Here is a 21,794-nt window from a genome sequence, read left to right on the forward strand (position 1 = left end):
GGCGTTAAAAATTTGGGGGGGGGGTGTCTTTTTCTTTTACATCTTATGAAAACGAAAAGTATGGGGCAACACCTGCATGTTCGTGTAAAAAAATTAATTTTTTTCTATACTAAAATGCTGGTGTAGACCCCAATTTTACCTTTTCATAAGGGGCAAAAGGAGAAAACCCGACAAAATTTGTAGCGCAATTTCTCCCAAGTACGGAAATACCCCATATGTGGCCCTAAACTCTTGCCTTGAAATACGTCAGGGCTCTGAAGTAAGAGCGCCATGTGTATTTGAGGCCTAAGAAAGGGATTTGCATAGGGACGGACCTGGATGAAAGAATTACACTTGCCTCCGACACTACAAATACCCTACAGCAGTGTTGCCCAAACAGGGTGCCTCCCAACATGTCTGGACACTCAATGACTGTCTGGTAATACTGGGAGTTATTTTTCAACAGCTGGAGGCTCTGTTTTGGAAACAGTGCCGTACCAGACATTTTTAACCCCTTAAGGACTCAGCGGTTTTGCATTTTTATTTTTTCCTCATCACCTTCTACAAATCATAACGCTTTCAATTTTTCACATAAAATTGAATATGATGTTTTATTTTTTGTGCCACCAATTCTACTTTGCAGTGACAGTCATTTTACTCAAAAATCCATGGCGAAACAGGAAAAAAATTTTGTAACTTTTGTGGGCTTCCATTTCTACACCGTGCATTTTTCGGTAAAAATTACACCTTATCTTTATTCTGTAGGTCCATACGGTTAAAATTATACATTTATAGGTTGGATATTGGCGTACTTTGGAAAAAAATCATAACTACATGCAGGGAAATTTATGTGTTAAAAATTCTCATCTTCTAACCCCCATAACTTTTTATTTTTCCGCATACGGGCCAGTATGAGGACTCATTTTTTGCGCCGTGTTCTGAAATTTTTAATCAGTACCATTTTTGTATTGATCGGACTTTTTGATCGCTTTTTATTCATTTTTCATGCTATAAAAAAAGTGACCAAAAATATGCTATTGGAATTTTTTTGCGCGTACGCCATTGACCGTGCAGTTTAATTAACTATGTATTTTTATAATTCGGACATTTCCGCACGAAGTGATACCACGTTTATTTTTTATTTACACAGTTTTTTTTTAAATGGGAAAAGGGGGGGCGAAAACTTTTAGATTTTTTTTTTTTTGCAATGTTATAGCTCCCATATGGGGCTATAACACTGCACACACTGATCTTTTACATTGTTCAATGGTTTCTCATAGGAAACCATTGATCAATGATTCTGCCGCTTGACTGCTCATGCCTGGATCTCAGGCACTGAGCTGTCATTCAGCGATCGGACAGCAAGGAGGCAGGTAAGGACCCTCCGGCTGTCCTGTAAGATGTCCGGGATCGCCGCGATTTCATCGCGGCGATCCCAAACAGCTCCCTGAGCTAAACGGCATGAGTGTACTTTCACTTTAGACGCGGCATTCAACTTATATATTATTGTTGGCTTTGGTAAGAGAACTTTGCAGCCTTTTTATTTTTTGCTTTAGCTTATGTGTGACATATTTATCATACTACATACTATCACAGGGGGTGATAACCTTGGCTCACATTAGCAAAAAAACAATAAAATCACTTTAAAATACTAGAACATTTGTAACACCTAGAACACAAACAAATTTGTAACACCACCTCCTCTCCTCTGACTTTTCTGCTCTAATGTCAGAGCTGTGAAAAAAAAAAAAAAAATGAATGCGATATCGATAGATATATATCTATTACATTTTTTTACAACTAGTTTCCTCTAAATGTACTAATCCACTTTTTATGTGTATTTATTTCTTCTCATTTTAGATCCGTGTATGCAAAAGACTATGACTACTTTGTATTTAGTGGACTATGTAATTGCCCAGCTATTTTTGTTTAATATTAATAAAATTGTTAACAGGAGCTTGTTTTTTGGAATTAAAAAGTTTTTTTTTTTTAACCCCTTAAGGACCAGGCCATTTTATACCTTAAGGACCGGAGCGTTTTTTGCAATTCTGACCACTGTCACTTTAAACATTAATAACTCTGGAATGCTTTTAGTTATCATTCTGATTCAGAGATTGTTTTTTCGTGACACATTCTACTTTAACTTAGTGGTAAAATTTTATGGTAACTTGCATCCTTTGTTGGTGAAAAATCCCAAAATTTGATGAAAAAAATGAAAATTTGGAATTTTTCTAACTTTGAAGCTCTCTGCTTGTAAGGAAAATGGATATTCAAAATAAAACATTTTTGGGTTCACATATACAATATGTCTACTTTATGTTTGCATCATAAAATGTATGAGTTTTTACTTTTGGAAGACACCAGAGGGCTTCAAAGTTCAGCAGCAATTTGAAAATTTTTCACAAAATTTTCAAACTCGCTATTTTTCATGGACCAGTTCAGGTTTGAAGTGGATTTGAAGGGTCTTCATATTAGAAATACCCCATAAATGACCCCATTATAAAAACTACACCCCCCAAAGTATTCAAAATGACATTCAATAAGTGTATTAACCCTTTAGGTGTTTCACAGGAATAGCAGAAAAGTGAAGGAGAAAATTCACAATCTTCATTTTTTACACTCGCATGTTCTTGTAGACCCAATTTTTGAATTTTTGCAAGGGGTAAAAAGGAGAAAATTTTTACTTGTATTTGAAACCCAATTTCTCTCGAGTAAGCACATACCTCATATGTCTATGTTAATTGTTCGGCGGGCGCAGTAGAGGGCTCAGAAGGGAAGGAGCGTCAAATGGTTTTTGGGGGGCATGCCGCATTTAGGAAGCCCCTATGGTGCCAGGACAGCAAAAAAAACACACATGGCATACCATTTTGGAAACTAGACCCCTCAGGGAACGTAACAAGGGGTAAAGTGAACCTTAATACCCTACAGGTGTTTCACGACTTTTGCATATGTTAAAAAAAAAAAAAAAAAAATGTTTACCTAAAATGCTTGGTTTCCCAAAATTTTTAAATTTTTAAAAAGGGTAATAGCAGAAAATACCCCCCAAAATTTGAAGCCCAATTTCTCCCGATTCAGAAAACACCCCATATGGGGGTGAGAAGTGCTCTGCTGGCGCACTACAGGTCTCAGAAGAGAAGGAGTCACATTTGGCTTTTTGAAAGCAAATTTTGCTCTGGGGGCATGCCGCATTTAGGAAACCCCTATGGTGCCAGGACAGCAAAAAAAAACACACATGGCATACCATTTTGGAAACTAGACCCCACGGGGAACATAACAAGGGGTAATGTGAACCTTAATACCCCACAGGTGATTCACAACTTTTGCATATGTAAAAAAAAAAAATAATTTTTTTTACCTTAAATGTTGGTTTCCCAAAAATTTTTGATTTTTAAAAAGGGTAATAGCAGAAAATACCCCCCATAATTTGTAACACAATTTCTCCCGAGTACGGCGATACCCCATATGTGGCCCTAAACTGTTGCCTTGAAATACGACAGGGCTCCAAAGTGAGAGCGCCATGCGCATTTGAGGCCTAAATTAGGGATTGCATAGGGGTGGACATAGGGGTATTCTACGCCAGTGATTCCCAAATAGGGTGCCTCCAGCTGTTGTAAAAGTCCCAGCATGCCTGGACAGTCAGTGGCTATCTGGTAATACTGGGAGTAGTTGTTTTGCAACAGCTGGAGGCTCCGTTTTGGAAACAGTGGCGTACCAGACGTTTTTCATTTTTATTGGGGAGGGGAGGGGGGCTGTGTAGGGGTATGTGTATATGTAGTGTTTTTTACTTTTTATTTTGTTCTGTGTTAGTGTAGTGTAGTGTTTTTAGGGTACAGTCGCACAGGCGGGGGGTTCACAGTAGTTTCTCGCTGGCAGTTTGAGCAGCGGCAGAAAATTTGCCTCAGCTCAAACTTGCAGCCGGATACTTACTGTAATCCTCCGCCCATGTAAGTGTACCCTGTACATTCACATTGGGGGGGGGGGGGGGACATCCAGCTGTTGCAAAACTACAACTCCCAGCATGTACGGTCTATCAGTGCATGCTGGGAGTTGTAGTTTTGCAACAGCTGGAGACACACAGGTTGTGAAACACCGAGTTTGACAACAAACTCAGTGTTTTGCAACCAGTGTGCCTTCAGCTGTTGCAAAAGCTACAACCCCCAGCATGTACGGACAGCGGAAGGGCATGCTGGGTGTTGTAGTTATGCAACAGCCGGAGGCATACTACTTTGGCTGGGGATGCTGGGGATTGTAGTTATGCAACAGCTGGAGACACACTGGTTTGCTACTTAACTCAGTGTGCCTTCAGCTGTTGCAAAACTACAACTCTCAGCAGTCACCGACAGCCAATGGGCATGCTGGGAGTTGTAGTTATGCAACCAGCAGCTGCACCACTACAACTCCCAGCATGCCCTTAAGCTGTTTGTGCAAGCTGGGAGTTGTAGTTACACAACAGCTGAAGGTACACTTTTCCATAGAAAGAATGTGCCTCCAGCTGTTGCAAAACCATAAGTCCCAGCATGCCCATAAGTGCATGCTGGGAGTTGTGGTGGTCTGCCTCCTCCTGTTGCATAACTACAGCTCCCAGCATGCCCTTTTATGCTGGGAGCTGTTGCTAAGCAACAGCAGGAGGCCGTCACTCACCTCCTGCTGCTGCTTGATCGCCACACAGGTCAGTCCCGCCGCCGTCGTCGCTCCTGGGGCCCCGATCCCAACATTAACGCCGGGGATCGGGGTCCCCAGCACCAGGGGTGCACATCCCGCACCCGCTCACGTCCTCCGGAAGAGGGGCGGAGTTGGTGCGGGAGTGACACCCGCAGCAGGCGCCCTGTTTCGTCGGCCGGTAATCCGGCCGACGAATCAGGGCGATCGTGAGGTGGCACCAGTGCCACCTCACCCCTGCAGGCTCTGGCTGTTCGGGGCCGTCTCTGACGGCCCCGATCAGCCAGTAATTCCGGGTCACCGGGTCACTGGAGACCCGATTGACCCGGAATCGCCGCAGATCGCTGGACTGAATTGTCCAGCGATCTGCGGCCATCGCCGACATGGGGGGGCATAATGACCCCCCTGGAACGATTTCAGCAGACATCGGGCACCGGCTCCCCTCCGGCTAGCGGCAGGGGGCCGGGAAAGGACAGGACGTACTCCTACGTCCTCGGTCCTTAAGGACTCGGAAATGGGGGCGTAGGAGTACGTCCATTGTCCTTAAGGGTTTAAACGTGTTGTGTTTTATTTTTTACATTTACTTTACAGGCATAGTAGTGGAAGCCTTCTTATAGACTGAATTGTTTACTTAGCCTGGGCTTACCGTTAGCCCCAAACACAGCTAGCGCTAACCCTCAATTATTACCCCGGTACCCACCGCCACAGGGGTGCCGGAAAGAGCCAGTACCAACTGGTCCGGAGTATAAAAAATTGTGCCCCAGGGCAGTAACAGGCTGGTGTTATTTAGGCTGGACAGGACCAATAAGAATAGTCTTCGCCCATCCTGGTAAGGTCAGGCTGTTACTATATGGCTGAGGGTGCATTCACACGGAGTAAATGAAGAGTAACTCACACCGAAAAATTTACGGGCGGAAAAAATTATTTTATTATCGCGGGAAATTCATGCGCAATTGGCGCTGAATTGCGCGCGGAATTGCGCGCGGACATGGGGGAGAAAGAAGTTAAGGGTTTTTCAGCCACTTCCACGCAAATTGCACGCAAATTCCTTGCAAATTGCGCGCAAATTGCGCGCGAATTCTGTGCGAAAACGATGTCGGGCAAAATTTTTTTTAACATTGACTTCAATTGATTTCTGCTCGCGGATTCCGCTTGAAGAATGAACATGTTCTTTTTTCAAGCGGAACGAAATTCAGCGTCGGAACTCTGCTAGCAGAATTTCTGCAGTGTGAACAGGCCAGCAGATATAACATTAAAGTCAATGGGCAGAGGAGATGTGCATTAATTTGTAGCGGAGAATTCAAGAGGAATTACTCGAGTAAATTCCTCTTGAATTACTCCGTGTGAATGCAATGTAGTCGCTCCGTGTGAATCAAAATGCAGGGAACCCCACACGTTTTTTTAAATAAATAAAAAATAAATTAAAAAAAAAAAAAAAGGGTGTGGTTCCCCCTATTTTAATTCTCAGCCAGATACAACCAAACAGCATTAGCCTGGTCAGAAAAAAACAATATTGAACTTTCTGGCCTCAATTTTCATCTGGCACTGTTCATCCCCTGTCCAATACCATCCATACATGGCAGTGTTTTTAAGTGGCAAGGGAGAAAAGTAGAGAGATTCTTAACGAAAAATGTATCCAGATTATTCTGGATCCCTTAGATTGGGATAAAGGGTCACCTTTCAGAGTGGTTTAGGAACAACTCAATGTCCTTGAGTGATCCATCCAGAGCATTAACCAAATCCTAATTTAATATCTCCAGAGAGACCTGAAAATGGCTTCCACTGAAGGTCCCAATCCATCCACGAGAGCTTGAGAGAATCTTCAGGGAAGAATGGCAGAAAATCGCCAAATTCTGGTATGAAAACCTTTTGGCATCATACCTGCCAAAACGTTGCCAAAAGGTGATTCAACTAAGAACTGAATAAAAGGGTCTGAATATATATGGCAATGCAACATTTTAGTGAGGTTTTTTGTAATACAATTTTTAAATAAATTAGCAAAGATCTGTAACATTCTGGTTTTATTTTGTCATTATGGGGTATTGAGAGCAGAATGATGGGAGAACTTGATTTTTATTTTAGTACAAGGTTGCAACATAAAATGTAAAAAAAATAAAAATAAAAAAAAAAGTGAAAGGTTCTGAAGACTTTCCAAATGCAGTGTGTACATATGCATACATATATTCCCCTTTCATGACAGCACCAAGATGGAGGATGCTCTTCTCCTCACTGTAGGGACAGGAAACAGAGGTTTAAAAGGTCCCCTCCCCTTACACACTCCAGTGTTTTTCCTGTCCCTACAGGGATACGGCAGAGAGGTGCACGGATGTACTAAAGATCTTATGGGGATTGGTCAATCGGGGCCTGCAGGGCTCTCAAGGCCAAAGCATCCAGCGTGTCCTGAGCTGGCAGGGTCATGTGGAGGCACGTGCCGCATAATAACGGCTATAGCTGAGTGGAGGTCAGAAGAGAATCTGTTCAGTATGGGGTAAAAAGGCCTCAAAAGACACTGTTGGTAGGTGGACTAAGTCAGTTATCATGGAATCTTACAGATCAGAAGAAAAGGATTGTCCTCTTTAAGTGTAAGTACATGCTAGAAGGGCAGTCTCTTCATCATGGGCCGAGAAAGCAGATGCATCTCCTGACCAGATCTACAAGGTGGATACGTGGTTGAGCCTTCACATATTCATCTGTCATTACAGAGTAGACGAGCTGGCAAACAAGGACTGTTTCCTTCAGGTCGTGATGCCTCCCTAGAGCTACTTATCTGGTATGGCTCATTTATGGCACCATCATGAAAAGGGATGCAATGAAAAAAAGGAATTATTTCCTACCGTTATGGGTTCACATCACGTATTTGACATACTGTTTTCAATCAGTTTTTGTAAAGAAAATTGTATGGCAAAAAAAACGACTGGAACAGTATGGGAAAAAATAAACCGTACGTGTTTTTAAGCTGTATACTGTTTTTAAAAGTGCATACAGTTCTGTCCATTTTTATTTTTAAAAACCCCATAAGTTTTTGAAAATTTTGGCCATTTTTAATGGGAGGGGTGTTGGGTGGGGACTTTAGGACGCAAATGCGCATGGGCAAAGTAAAAACCGTATTCGGTTTCCCGTATGGAACTGTATACACGAGCGTTTCCCATTGCCGTATATGTAAAAAAAAAAAAATGTATGCGGTTGCAGTACGGTTTTTAAACCGTAGACAAAAACGTGGTCAACCACGGTTTTGACTCCGGTCTAAAAACCGCACTGCAACCGCATATGTGTTTTTTTTTTTAACATGGACGTCAGTGGGAAATGCTCATGTATACAGTTTTTACTTTGCACATGCGCATTTGCATCCTAAAGTCCCCACTCAACACCCCTCCCATTAAAAATGGCCAGAATTTTCAAAAAAAATTTTTTTTTTTTATATAAAAACGGACAGAACTGTATGCACGTTTAAAAACAGTATACAGTTTAAAAACACATACGGTTTACTTTTTCCCATACTGTTCCATCCGTTTTTTTTCGCCATACGGTTTTCTTTAAAAAAACTGATTAAAAACAGTATGGCAAAAACGTGATGTGAACCCAGCCTTATTTCAGTTTCCACTAATCCTTCATGAGGGCACCATAGTAACTTCCACCCTATAATTTTGGTGTTAGGTTTGTTATATCTAAACCAAAAAGATCCCTGAGGGACTTCAGGGCAATTTATATCAACCAACAACCTTTAGGTATAACCCCCTTATTAAAAAAGTATAATCTTTATTGTCACTCTCTAAACTGCAAAACCAATTGCTTCCACTAGGTGTCAGTAAAGCTGTAAAAAATTACAGCCACTGCTCAGTATATATACGGTGACCCCCCCCCCCCTTCGATATACGATAATTTCAACATACGATGGCCTCTCAGAGGTAATCGCATGTTGAAGGCAGCATCAACATACAATGCTTTTGTATGTCGGGGCCATCGCATAAGCGCAGACTGCTTCAGCTACTGCTGGATAGCTGTTTAACCCCTTAAGGACCAGGGATTTTCCGTTTTTTGCACTTTTGTTTTTTCCTCCTTACCTTTAAAAAAATCATAACCCTTTCAATTTTGCACCTAAAAATCCATATGATGGCTTATTTTTTGCATCACCAATTCTACTTTGTAATGACATCAGTCATTTTACCCAAAAATCTACAGCGAAACAGAAAAAAAAAAATCATTGCGAGACAAAATAAAAAACAAAACGCCATTTTGTAACTTTTGGGGGCTTCTGTTTCTACGCAGTACATTATTTGGTAATCTTTATTCTGTAGGTCCATACGATTAAAATGATACCCTACTTATATAGGTTTGATTTTGTCGTACTTCTGAAAAAAAATCATAACTACATGCAGGAAAATTTATACGTTTAAAATGGTCATCTTCTGACCCCTATAACTTTTATTTTACCACGTATGGGGCGGTATGAGGGCTAATTTTTTGCGCCGTGATCTGAAGTTTTTAGCGTTACCCTTTTTGTATTGATCGGACTTGTTGATCGCTTTTTATTCATTTTTTCATGATATAAAAAGTGACCAAAAATACACTATTTTAGACTTTTGAATTTTTTTGCGCGTACGCCATTGACCGTGCGGTTTAATTAACAATATATTTTTATAAGTCTGACATTTCCACACGTGGCGATACCACATGTTTATTTTTATTTACACAGTTTATTTATTTACACAACTTTTATTAGGGGAGCTGTTAAATGATCTTTATTCACTTTTTTTTTGCAGTGTTATAGCTCCCATAGGAGGCTATAACACTGCAAACACTGATCTTTTACATTGATCACTGGTTTCTCATAGGAAACCAGTGATCAATGATTCTGCCACTTCACTGCTCATGCCTGGATCTCAGGCATTGAGCAGTCATTTGGCAATCGGACACCAGGAGGTAGGAGACCCTTCTCGTGTCCCACAGCTGTTCAGGATGCCGCGATTTCGCCGTGGACATCCCGAACAGCCCCCTGAGCTAACCGGCAATGTTTTACTTTCATTTTAGACGCGACGTTCAACTTTTAACGCCGCATCTAAAGGGTTAATAGCGCACGGCCCCGCGATCATTGCCGCACGCTATTAGCCACGGGTCCCGGCCACGTCGTGGCCCCGCGTTATAGAAAGGGAAAGGACTCAGGACTTACCAGTACATCCTTGGTCCTTAACAGGTTAAGGTGCCCCGTGTGCTGCGGTGAGTGTCACTCACCTGTCCCCGACGCTCCGGACCATCCTCTTCAGGATCCCCTGCATAGCCGTCGCTCTCCATCATCACATCGCCGTGCACGCCGTCCCGTCATCAAAAAGGAGCGGCGTGCACAGTGACCTGATGACGGCAATGAAGAGCGACAATCCCGGGCAGCGGTGATGGTCCGGAGCAGCGGGGGACACCCCGGGAACATGACGTCAACGATGGAGAGCGACATCCAGGGCAGCGGTGACCGTCCGGAGCGGCGGGGACACGTGAGTATATCTTTCTATATTATTATTGCACGGATCCCTCAATATACAATGGTTCATTTGGAACGAATTACCATCGTATGTTGAGGGATCACTGTACACTGCTCAAAAAAAATAAAGAGAACACTAAGATAACACATCGTAGATCTGAATGAATGAACTAATCGTATGAAATACTTTCGTCTTTACATAGTTGAATGTGCTGACAACAAAATCACACAAAAATTATCAATGGAAATCAAATTTATCCACCCATGGAGGTCTGGATATGGAGTCACATTCACAATCAAAGTGGAAAATCACACTACAGGCTGATCCAACGTTGATATAATGTCCTTACAACAAGTCAAAAAGAGGCTCAGTAGTGTGTGTGGCCTCCACACGCCCGTGTGACCTCCCTACAACGCCTGGGCATACTCCTGATGAGGTGGTGGATGGTCTCCTGAGGGATACCCTCCCACACCAGTACTAAAGCATCCGACAACTCCTGGACAGTCTGTGGTGCCACCCCACACCATTGCTGACCCACCGCCAAACTGGTCATGCTGGAGGATGTTGCAGGGAGCAGAACGTTCTCCACTGCATCTCCAGACTGTCTCCTCTGTCACATGTGCTCAGTGTGAACCTGCTTTCATCTGTGAAGAGCACAGGGCGCCAGTGGTGAATTTGCCAATCTTTGTGTTCTCTGGCAAATGCCAAACGTCCTGCACAGTGTTGGGCTGTAAGCACCTGTGGACTTCGGGCCTTCATATCACCCTCATGGAGTCTGTTTCTGACCGTTTGAGAGGAGATATGCACATTTGTGGTCTGCTGGAGGTCATTTTGCAGGGCTCTGGCAGTGCTCCTCCTGCTTCCCCTTGCACAAAGGCGGCAGTAGCGATCCTACTGCTGGGTTGTTTCCCTCCTACGTCCTTCTCCACATCTATTGATGTACTGCCCTGTCTCCTGGTAGCGCCTCCATGCTCTTGACACTACTCTGACAGACACAGCAAACCTTCTTGCCACAGCTCGCATTGATGTGCCATCCTGGATGAGCTGCACTACCTGAGCCACTTGTGTGGGTTGTAGACTGTCTCATGCTACCACTAGAGTGAAAGCACCACCAGCATTCAAAAGTGACCAAATCATCAGCCAGGAAGCATAGGAACTGAGAAGTGGTCTGTGTTTTTACACAAGCACACAAATACATATTTTTTTATATGCAAATGTGGTATCAAAAAAAAGAACAGCTCATGGTCAAAAAAAGAGCCCCCATACCGCCGCTTATATGGAAAAATGAAAAAGTTATAGGTCATCAAAATAAAGGGATTATAAACGTACTAATTTGGTTAAAAAGTTTGTGATTTTTTTTTTAAGCACAACAATAATATAAAAGTATGTAATAATGGGTATCATTTTAATCGTATTGACCCTCAGAATAAAGAACACATGTCATTTTTACCATAAATTGTACGGCGTGAAAACGAAACCTCCCAAAATTAGCAAAATTGCGTTTTTCTTTTTCATTTCCCCACAATAATAGTGTTTTTTGGTTGCGCCATACATTTTATGATATAATGAGTTATGTCATTACAAAGGACAACTGGTCGCGCAAAAAACAAGCCCTCATACTAGTCTGGCGATGAAAATATAAAAGTTATGATTTTTAGAAGGCGAGGAGGAAAAAACGAAGTCCTTAAGGCCAAAATGGGCTGAGTCCTTAAGGGGTTAAATGAATGACTTGCGGGCCGCCGGCGCTTTAAATGAATGAGATGCGGCCGCGGCAAGCTGTCACCTCCCCCTGCAAGCGCTAAAAGCCTGGTTTTTAGCGCTTGCATGGGGAGCTGACAGCTTCCGGCTTGCAACTTAAAGGTAAACTGTCAGATATTTTCTCCCGCACTATCCACAGGTACTGGTGGATAGTGCGGGAGACGCTTATTAAAACGAGCCCTCCCTTACCCGGATCCGCCCGGCCGTTCACCCGCAGTTGTAGTTTTATTCTATGTGTATATCTTGCTGTAACTGGCACGGGCGGGGCTTCTGCAGCTAACTGGTAATGACGTCAGCGCCGCTTATGAATATTCATCCCCCCTCCCTCCCTCCAGTTAGGAGCGGCGAAGAGAGGGAGAACTGGAGGGTGGGGGGGGGGATGAATATTCATAATCGGCACTGACGTCAGTGCCAGTTAACCTGCAGAAGCCCCGCCCGTGCCAGTTACAGCAAGATATACACATGGATTAAAAGTACAATTGTGGGCGAACGGCCGGGCTGATCCGGGTAAGGTAGGGCTCGTTGGAATCAGCATCTCCCGCACTATCCAACAGTACCTGTGGATAGTGCGGGAGAAAATATCTGACAGTTTTCCTTTAAGCGTCTCCAGCGCAGCGGCCCGCAAGTCATTCTTTTAAAGTGCTGCGGCCTGGAGGAGAGGGGGGGGGGGGGGGTGTTAGAGAATCATAGCAGTGCCTGGGGGTCATATATGATTAGTTCCTCGGGGGGGGGAACCGCCATAACTTGCAAAAATACTGTGAAGCATTTTTGGTCATACCGCCCAGCCCTACATCTTGGTGCAGTCATGAAGGATTATTGGAAACCAAATTATCGGTAGGAAATAATGCCTTTTAAAAAAAAAAAATATTTTTTTTACTGATATCTTGATGATCCCATACATTTTCCACAATACCCATCCCAAAACGTTCCTAATACGAGCAGATCACATGGACTCCCCTCCCAAAAGGTCCCCTCTATAAAAATAAATAAATACATATCCTGCGCCGAGTCCTCCTTATCATCATTTACTGTTATCCAGAGTGGTGCAGGGTGTTCCCTCTGTTCCCACTCTGAGGCCTTTGCAGGATCTTCTCCTTCAAGCCATGCAACAACGGAATTTCATTATGCGGCTTGAAGGACAATGTCCTGAGCCATCTCTGCTATCACATGACAAAAAAAATAAAAAAAAGCGAGTTAACAGTGAGTGCTTGAGGAGAGAGCGAAAAAAAATAAAAAGTATCTGAACTCTGCCTTAAAAAATGCAGTCAAAACATCCCCAATAGTGCTGGGGTGTAGCGGAAACAAACAAAACAAAAAAAAACCTGATACTTACCTAGCCCCGTTTCCCCGTAGGTCTGCCGCAAATTCAGTTCTCCTTTGTGATCTCCTGATGCCTTCTCTGTGCTTCCTTCTTCAGAGACAACCAGTTGGTTGCAAGACCTTCTCACATAGCTAACCAGTGGTGCAGCGGTGTCCTGTCCTGGCCAGTGATTGGCTGTGCGGGAAGTTCCTGCAACCAGCTGTTTGTCTCTGAAGAAGGAAGCAAAGAGAAGGACTGCATGGAGAAGAACTGATTTTACAGAATTTTGAGCTGGTTTTGAACAGCAACCAACTATACTGGATGGTAGTCTATGAAGAACAATTCTCATAATAACTTTCAACAAACCATAAACACCTCCTCACATCCAAAAACACTCCTGAGGCCTATAAAATACATCAAATATATTCCACTGCAATATCTAATCAATAGTCTTATTCACTAGATAAATCAAGTCCTGCATGAAAGCCTTTGGACGAGAAGTACATACAGACAACCCCTGGCTAATATGATGGAATGATGATGATCACCCTGCTTTTTAACTTAGGAGAAAACTAATAAGTCACAGATAAGACAATAGCTAGACATTCAGGTTTCATGAAACACACCTCACACAAATGAAAGAAAATTATTTAAATTAAAAGGATTTTCTGGAAAAACAAAAAAAAGACCAGCATGCTTTGGATATAAAACAACACACTATACTAACTTTGCCAAGTCCAGCACTACCGATATGATCTGCCCTAGTGTCTCTGCTTATGTCCCCTGATGATGTTTCAAGCACACACACCGAGGTAGGTCATTGGCTGCAGTGTGTACAGAACAATATTCAAAACTAGAAATTCATGCTAGCGGCACAGGAAGAACCATCAATGATGGCTCCAATGCTTCGGAGCCCCATTCCCAGCCACTATTTAAAGGGGTACTCCAGTGCTAAGACATCTTATCCCCTATCCAAAGAATAGGGGATAAGATGCCTGATCGCGGGGGTCCCCGCTATCAGGCATCTTATCCCCTATCCTTTGGATAGGGGATAAGGCGTCTTAGCGCCTGAGTACCCATTTAAAGCTGAACTGACAGCATTTTTTTGGTATATAAACTAATGTCATTGCTGTATAGGGCTTCTGACCCTGAATCTGTACATATTTTTTTTGTTTTAGCAACTGTCCCCTTTAGCATAGATATTTAAAGCTTTGAATTGAAAAAAATCAAGAACACCAATATAGTGTCTAGGGTGTGCCTAAAATTTACTTTTATTACTGACAAGTTAAAATGTAAATCTAACTTAACGTGTACTTGTGTCAACTATCACCACAAATAACAAGGGATGTCCTTGGTGCATACAACGTAAGTGCAGATGGGCTCTGCTTGGCCTGCCAGACCAACCTGGCCCTACATGCACAAATTACAGGCATACTGTTATTCATATGGAGGCATACATAAATTGTAACCACTTAAGGACAATGAACGTAAATGTACGTCCTGGTGCCCCAGTATTTAACGCACCAGAACGTACATTTATGTCCTAAGTGGTATTTAGACTATGAAGGGAGCACAGGAGTTACGCTTGCTTCATAGACTAAGTGACAGCTGCTAAACGGACGTGCACTTAGTCAATGACTCAATAGCGTTCTTGCCATTAAGTTCACAATTATGGTCCCGCTAACCAACGGGCAGCCCCCGCAACTGTAATGTGTGGTCCGATGGGTGTACAGGCTCACCGGAGGTTCTCACATCTGTTCCGTGCACGTCCCGGCTCCGATCGCTACAGAAGTGTTTGCCCCACCTTGCTGTTTCAGTTCTCCAGCCAACTCCTGCCTGTTTGTGGCCGCAGGAGATGGCTGGAAAAGCTGGAGGCAGCCAAAGATAGGAATCTGCGTAATTTGCGTAACTTCCATTGACTATTATGGGATATGTTGTAGCTCCATGAGCTAAACGTTTACATAAATCCCAGAGTTCTGAAAACAGCTTACCTCCTGGGGCTATGCTGTTTGCACAACCCCTATTAAAGGGAACCAATCATCAGATTTTACCCTATATAACGCTTGGCAAAGCGTTATATAGGGTAAAATCTTTATTTTCACCATTCCCGGGGGATGCTCCTGCACCCAGGGATGGTGAAGATATGAAGTTATAAACTAGTCACCGCCGCCGTAAGTAGTCACCTGGGCGGGGGGGGCTCTTCTCACTTACTCCCGTTCTTCGGCCAGCAGCGACGCCCCCTCCGCTTGATTGATGGGCCGCGTCATCGTTCCGCTCACTGAACAGACGGAGCAGAGTGATGACGCAGCCCGTCAATCAAGCGGAGGGGGCGTCGCTGCCGGCCGAAGAACGGGAGTTGGTGAGAAGAGCTCCCCGCCCAGGTGGCTACTTACGGCGGCGGCGGTGACTAGTTTATAAGTTCATATCTTCACCATCCCTGGGGGCAGGAGCGTCCCCGGGAATGGTGAAAATAAAGATTTGACCCTATATAACGCTTTGCCAAGCGTTATATAGGGTAAAATCTGATGATTGGTTCCCTTTAACCCCTTAAGGACGCAGGACGTAAATGTACGTCCTGGTGAGGTGGTACTTAACACACCAGGACGTACATTTACGTCCTGTGCATAACCGCGGGCATCGGAGCGATGCCCGTGTCATGCGCGGCTGATCCCGGCTGCTGATCGCAGCCAGGGACCCGCCGGCAATGGCCGACGCCCGCGATCTCGTGGGCGTCCGCCATTAACCCCTCAGGTGCCGGGATCAATACAGATCCCGGCATCTGCGGCAGTGCGCGATTTGAATGAATGATCGGATCGCCCGCAGCGCTGCTGCGGGGATCCGATCATAACGCCGCACGGAGGTCCTCTCTCCTTCCTTCGTCCGGCTCCCGGCGTCTCCTGCTCTGGTCTGTGATCGAGCAGACCAGAGCAGAAGATCGCTGATAACACTGATCTGTTCTATGTCCTATACATAGAACAGATCAGTATTAGCAATCATGGTATTGCTATGAATAGTCCCCTATGGGGACTATTCAAGTGTAAAAAAAAAAAAAAAATGAAAAAAATGTAAAAGTAAAAAAAAAAGGTGAAAAATCCCTCCCCCAATAAAAAATTAAAACGGCCGTTTTTTCCTATTTTACCCCCAAAAAGCGTAAATTTTTTTTTTATAGACATATTTGGTATCGCCGCGTGCGTAAATGTCCGAACTATTAAAATAAAATGTTAATGATCCCGTACGGTGAACGGCGTGAACGAAAAAAAAAAAAAAAAAAAAAAAAATTCCTACTTTTTTAATACATTTTATAAAAAAAAATTATAAAAAATTAATTAAAAGTTTTTTATATTCAAATGTGGTATAAAAAAAAAAGTACAGATCATGGCGCGAAAAATGAGCCCCCATACCGCCGCTTATACGGAAAAATAAAAAAGTTAGAGGTCATCAAAATAAAGGGATTATAAACGTACTAATTTGGTTAAAAAGTTTGTGATTTTTTTTTTTTAAGCGCAACAATAATATAAAAGTATGTAATAATGGCTATCATTATAATCGTATTGACCCTCAGAATAAAGAACACACGTAATTTTTACCATAAATTGTACAGTGTGAAAACAAAACCTTCCAAAATTAGCAAAATTGCGTTTTTCGTTTTAATTTCCCCACAAAAATAGTGTTTTTTGGCTGCGCCATACATTTTATGATATAATGAATCTGAGTCCTTAAGGCCAAAATGGGCTGAGTCCTTAAGGGGTTAAAGTCAAAAGGAGTTACAAAAATGACAACTTCCCCGCTTTGGCTGTCTCTGGTTTTCTGACCACCTCTTGCGGATGCAGATGGGCAGGAGCTGGACAAAAAAATAAAACAGAGAGGTGGGACAATCCCATTGAGTTTAAAGGGGTTATCCACCATAAGGTGATTTAGTACTTACCTTCTAGACCAGTGATGGCGAACCTTTTAGAGCCCGAGTGCCCGAACCGTAATGCACTCCAACTTTTTTCCCCTCAAAGTGCCAGCACAGCAATTAAATCAGAATACACATTAGCTTGGCAGTATAGCTCCCCCACATTTGGTGCAGTACAGTTCCCCCCACAAGGTTGGCTGTATACTTCACCCCCCACATTAGGCAGGCAGTCTTCGCCCACATTAGGCAGGCAGTCTTCGCCCACATTAGGCAGGCAGTCTTCGCCCACAATAGGCATGCAGTCTTCGCCCACATTAGGCAGGCAGTCTTCGCCCACATTAGGCAGGCAGTCTTCGCCCACATTAGGCAGGCAGTCTTCGCCCACATTAGGCAGGCAGTCTTCGCCCACATTAGGCAGGCAGTCTTCGCCCACATTAGACAGGCAGTGTCCCCACACAGACATACAGCCTCCAGCCATATACAGTGTATGGCTGGAGGCTGTATGTCTCTGCCGGAACACCGAAGATAACGTCCCGCTGGTCACTTACCATGCGCACGTCATCCTCGGTCCTCCCCGATGCTCTGCTCTGCTTTACGGGTGCACGCATGGGACGTCAGTGATGTGACGTCCCTGTGTGCTCTACCTCCCGGCGGTCCCTGCGTTTTTAAAGCTAACGCGGGACCGCAGAGAGGTGACCGGGACATCCTTGTGTCCCGAAATGACCTTTCGGGACACAGGGATGTCCGGAATGTGACAGGGGCCTGTGGCCGCGTGCCCACAGAGGGTGCCATAGGTTCGCCATCACTGTTCTATACTGTAATGTACATGTTTAGGAGATATCTGTGCTTGTCTTGGGGCTAAAAAGCTGCTGTGCTGTGAGTCCATCATAACGCTGCTGCTTCCTTTTTGTAAAATGGCTATTTCCTGTTGGAGTTCCTTCCCTCCAATTACAAGTTCCTTGTTTGTAAGTGTGAGACATTTTTCTCCCTCCCACACATCAGGCACCCCACCCATTGCAACCCTACCCAGTGGCCGCTCCACCCATCGAAGCATAGACATGCTATCTTTCAACACCTGACTAGTGATGTAATGTCTCAGGTCACACTGCAACATGGGGAAACCTGACAACACTCATGCGGCTAAAAATGAACATTGGGGCAAAGATCATATAAAAATTTCGACCAGCCATCAAACACAGGTACAGACACTATATGATATACTACACTAACTTTACAGCCCCAATTACCACATGAGTTTGGTAAACAGCTCTCCATACTGTGTTCCTAAGACCCCTTTCACACTACATAATTACTCTGTTTTCAAAGTTCCATCAGAAAATTGGCAATAAAAAATTACAAAATCCTATACGGCAGTTAGAAAATCCCATTATAGTCTATGTGATTTTTTTTTAACAGCCGTTTTAACCCATTATACCCTATTATTATTAACAGGGATAGACCGATATCGATTTTTTAGGGCCTATACCGATACTCTGTGGAGGTTAGGGCCGATAGTCGATAACTTATACCGATATTCCGGTATAAGTTATCGGCTATTTATCTCCCTCCCCCCCCCCCCCCCCCCCCCGGACGACACTGCTGCAGATCATTGAAGCGGGCGCTTTAAATCAATGAACTGAAGCGGCTTTTACGGTGCCAGATACCACCGCCGCCACCCGTTTCTAGTGAAAACCGGGCGCTCCCGTCTCTCAGCCAGGACCCGGCCCGTATCTCATTCATTTGATTGAGCCGACAGGATTCAGATAGTGACTCCAGTCGGCTCATATTTGCACTGTATCCAGTTTTCTGACCGGACCTAAACCGTGGTTTACTGCGGTTTTAGGTCCGGTTACAAAATGGGATATGGGGCAAAAATTAGCCGACTGGAGTCACTATCTGAATCCTGTCGGCTCAATCAAATGAATGAGATACAGGCCGGGTCCTGGCTGGGATACGGGAATACGGGAATGCCCGGTTTTCACTCCCCCAACTCGGATCTGGTGACCGTATGTGAGAAACAGTGTGAACCCACCTTGAGGTTGGGTTCACACTGCGTTTGTTTCATTTTTTTAATACAAATCAAGTACACCATCTTATATGGCGTAAAAAAAAAAAAGGATACATTGCAATACGTTTTGTTTAAAAGTAAATGGGCAGCAAACAGAGCGTATATTTTAGGCATAAAACACAAACTGTGTGGACCTCGCTCAAACCCCCAACCTGGTGTGGACCTCGCTCAAACCCCCAACCTGGTGTGGACCTCGCTCAAACCCCCAACCTGGTGTGGACCTCGCTCAAACCCCCAACCTGGTGTGGACCTCGCTCAAACCCCCAACCTGGTGTGGACCTCGCTCAAACCCCCAACCTGGTGTGGACCTCGCTCAAACCCCCAACCTGGTGTGGACCTCGCTCAAACCCCCAACCTGGTGTGGACCTCGCTCAAACCCCCAACCTGGTGTGGACCTCGCTCAAACCCCCAACCTGGTGTGGACCTCGCTCAAACCCCCAACCTGGTGTGGACCTCGCTCAAACCCCCAACCTGGTGTGGACCTCGCTCAAACCCCCAACCTGGTGTGGACCTCGCTCAAACCCCCAACCTGGTGTGGACCTCGCTCAAACCCCCAACCTGGTGTGGACCTCGCTCAAACCCCCAACCTGGTGTGGACCTCGCTCAAACCCCCAACCTGGTGTGGACCTCGCTCAAACCCCCAACCTGGTGTGGACCTCGCTCAAACCCCCAACCTGGTGTGGACCTCGCTCAAACCCCCAACCTGGTGTGGACCTCGCTCAAACCCCCAATCTGGTGTGGACCTCGCTTAAACCCCCAACCTGCTCCATGTAACTTTACTCACTTTTTTGCACTTTGTCAGCGCTGCCATGGCTTCTGCTGGCGGGGCTGGAGTAGTTCATCATTAGCATCATGAGCTGAAGAGAAGATGTCGGAGAGAGCCCCCCGGACCCAGGTGAGGTAAGATCAGGGTAGCCATGCTGAGAAGACGAGGAGGAGGAAGACAGGGAGGAGGATGGAGAGGTGTGGGGGTGCTCCGGCTGGACCCCTGCTCCTGGAGTGTTACCAGGGGGAGACCTCAGGTGCTGCTTTTGTTTCCTAGCTCCTGGATAAAGGAATATGGGTGGAGGCAATGGAGATGCTGGAGGGGACTCTTCAGGCTCATGACAGCCCTCCTGGTCCAGGTGTAATGGGATGATCTCTATGTCACGCCCACGCAGAGCCTTGCCTTGGGGGCCACCATTACTAGACTGCTGCTCTTCCATGTTTCCTCTCAGGATGTGTATTGTCACTCACGTGTAGGAATCCCTCAGCGAGCCGTCCCCTCATACAGGTCTACGCGCTTTTGCCGTCTTCAGGCTCGTACATTATGTTCTATGGGGTTCCTCCTCGACGCCTCACTGTCTCATGAGGTGCGGACCGGAGTGTCAAAGACGGCGCGGATAGGTGGACGCACAATGGCTGATGTATCTATCCCCGGTACACACTGCCCCTTCCTCTACTCCACTATGTGCCCGGAACTCCCTCGGCAGCCAAGACTGACGGAGGAGGAAGCAGACACAGGACTCTTCCTTAGTGAGCGGCTCCTCCCCTCAAGCTGTAACCCTTTGGTGCACGGCGCGGAGGAGCGAATAATCCTGTAACAGCATGGACATGATAGTGATAGAATATAGGTAAAATATATGTGTTTCCCAATCGGTGTGCCTCCAGCTGTTGCAAAACTACAACTCCAAGCATGCCCGGACAGCCAAAGGCTGTCCGGGCATGCTTGGAGTTGTAGTTTTGCAACAGCTGGAGGCACACCGATATATATATATATATATATATATATATATATATATATATATATATTTATGTATAGCTGTGTTTTCAATTGATTTAGGGCAAAAAAAACAGCGGCCGTATGTTAGCTGGGAGTCAATAAAAAAATATGAAATGCTTTTTTTTTTTTTTACTTTTCATTCACATTTTCGCTTGGTGGCAGTTTCAAAAATCTCAGCACGCTAAGGGGGACATGTATCATTGCATTTAGACCATTTTTCACGTCTACAAATTTTGCGCAATTGCGCTTTTTTTGCATAGAGCTGCGTTTTTTTTGGTGGACAGTTTTCTAAAGTTGTCACCAGTTTGGTCTACCGTACACCAACTAATCCAGTGGACTGGTATTTATCAATTGCGCAAAAAAAAAGTAGATGGTTTTTTTTGCGCAATTGCGCTTTTTTGCAAGAAAAGTAGTCTAAACCTAAGAGTGCTAGCAAGGACTCGTAGAAAATGGCAGATGGTGGAAGATGCAGGTGGGGGATGCAGGAGCTGTCTCTCAGCACTGCAGTACTACAACTACTCCCATCATGGGACAGAATCTGTCCCATAATAGGAGTAGTTGTAGTACCGGAGCGCTGAGAGACGCACATTCCCTGTCTGCGGGACTCTATTGTGACTGTTAGGACTACTACTCCCATCATGGACAGACTCTGTCCATGATGGGAGTTGTAGTCCTGGGACTGAAGGACAGATCGCAGCAGGTCATTCTCCAGAGACCCGCTGCGATCTGCATTTATTAACTTAAAAACCCGGCGGTATATGCGGCTCCACTGCGCTGCCGCCGGCTCCTGTATACAGATGTCACGATTCATAATCCCCACCTCCGGGAGAGGGGAGCTCTGATTGGTGGAAAGCTATTCACCACTATACACCAATCAGAGCTCCTGTCTTCTGGCGGGG

The 21,794-nt window shown here is 44.7% G+C and overlaps 1 protein-coding gene across 6 annotated transcripts in view; it reads right to left on the reverse strand.

Annotated features, from left to right (window-relative positions):
- RUFY3 (RUN and FYVE domain containing 3) overlaps window positions 1–20,637 on the reverse strand; it is a 108,271-nt gene extending 87,634 nt beyond the window's left edge. For 2 of the 6 annotated variants that reach the window (XR_008891774.1, XR_008891772.1), the window contains exon 1: window positions 19,918–20,633. Coding sequence is in view for 2 of the 6 variants with exons in the window: in XM_056568694.1 (XP_056424669.1) it covers window positions 19,918–20,338 (421 nt within the window). In the remaining 4 variants the exon portion in view is untranslated. Of the gene's footprint in view, window positions 1–19,917 lie in introns of all 6 variants that reach the window. The other 4 variants (XR_008891769.1, XR_008891779.1, XM_056568694.1 and 1 more) reach the window with 4 other exon arrangements.
- Between the last annotated feature and the right edge of the window lie 1,157 nt (window positions 20,638–21,794).

Source organism: Hyla sarda, chromosome 1 (genome assembly GCF_029499605.1).
Source record: "Hyla sarda isolate aHylSar1 chromosome 1, aHylSar1.hap1, whole genome shotgun sequence".
In the NCBI taxonomy this organism is placed as follows: Eukaryota; Metazoa; Chordata; class Amphibia; order Anura; family Hylidae; genus Hyla; species Hyla sarda.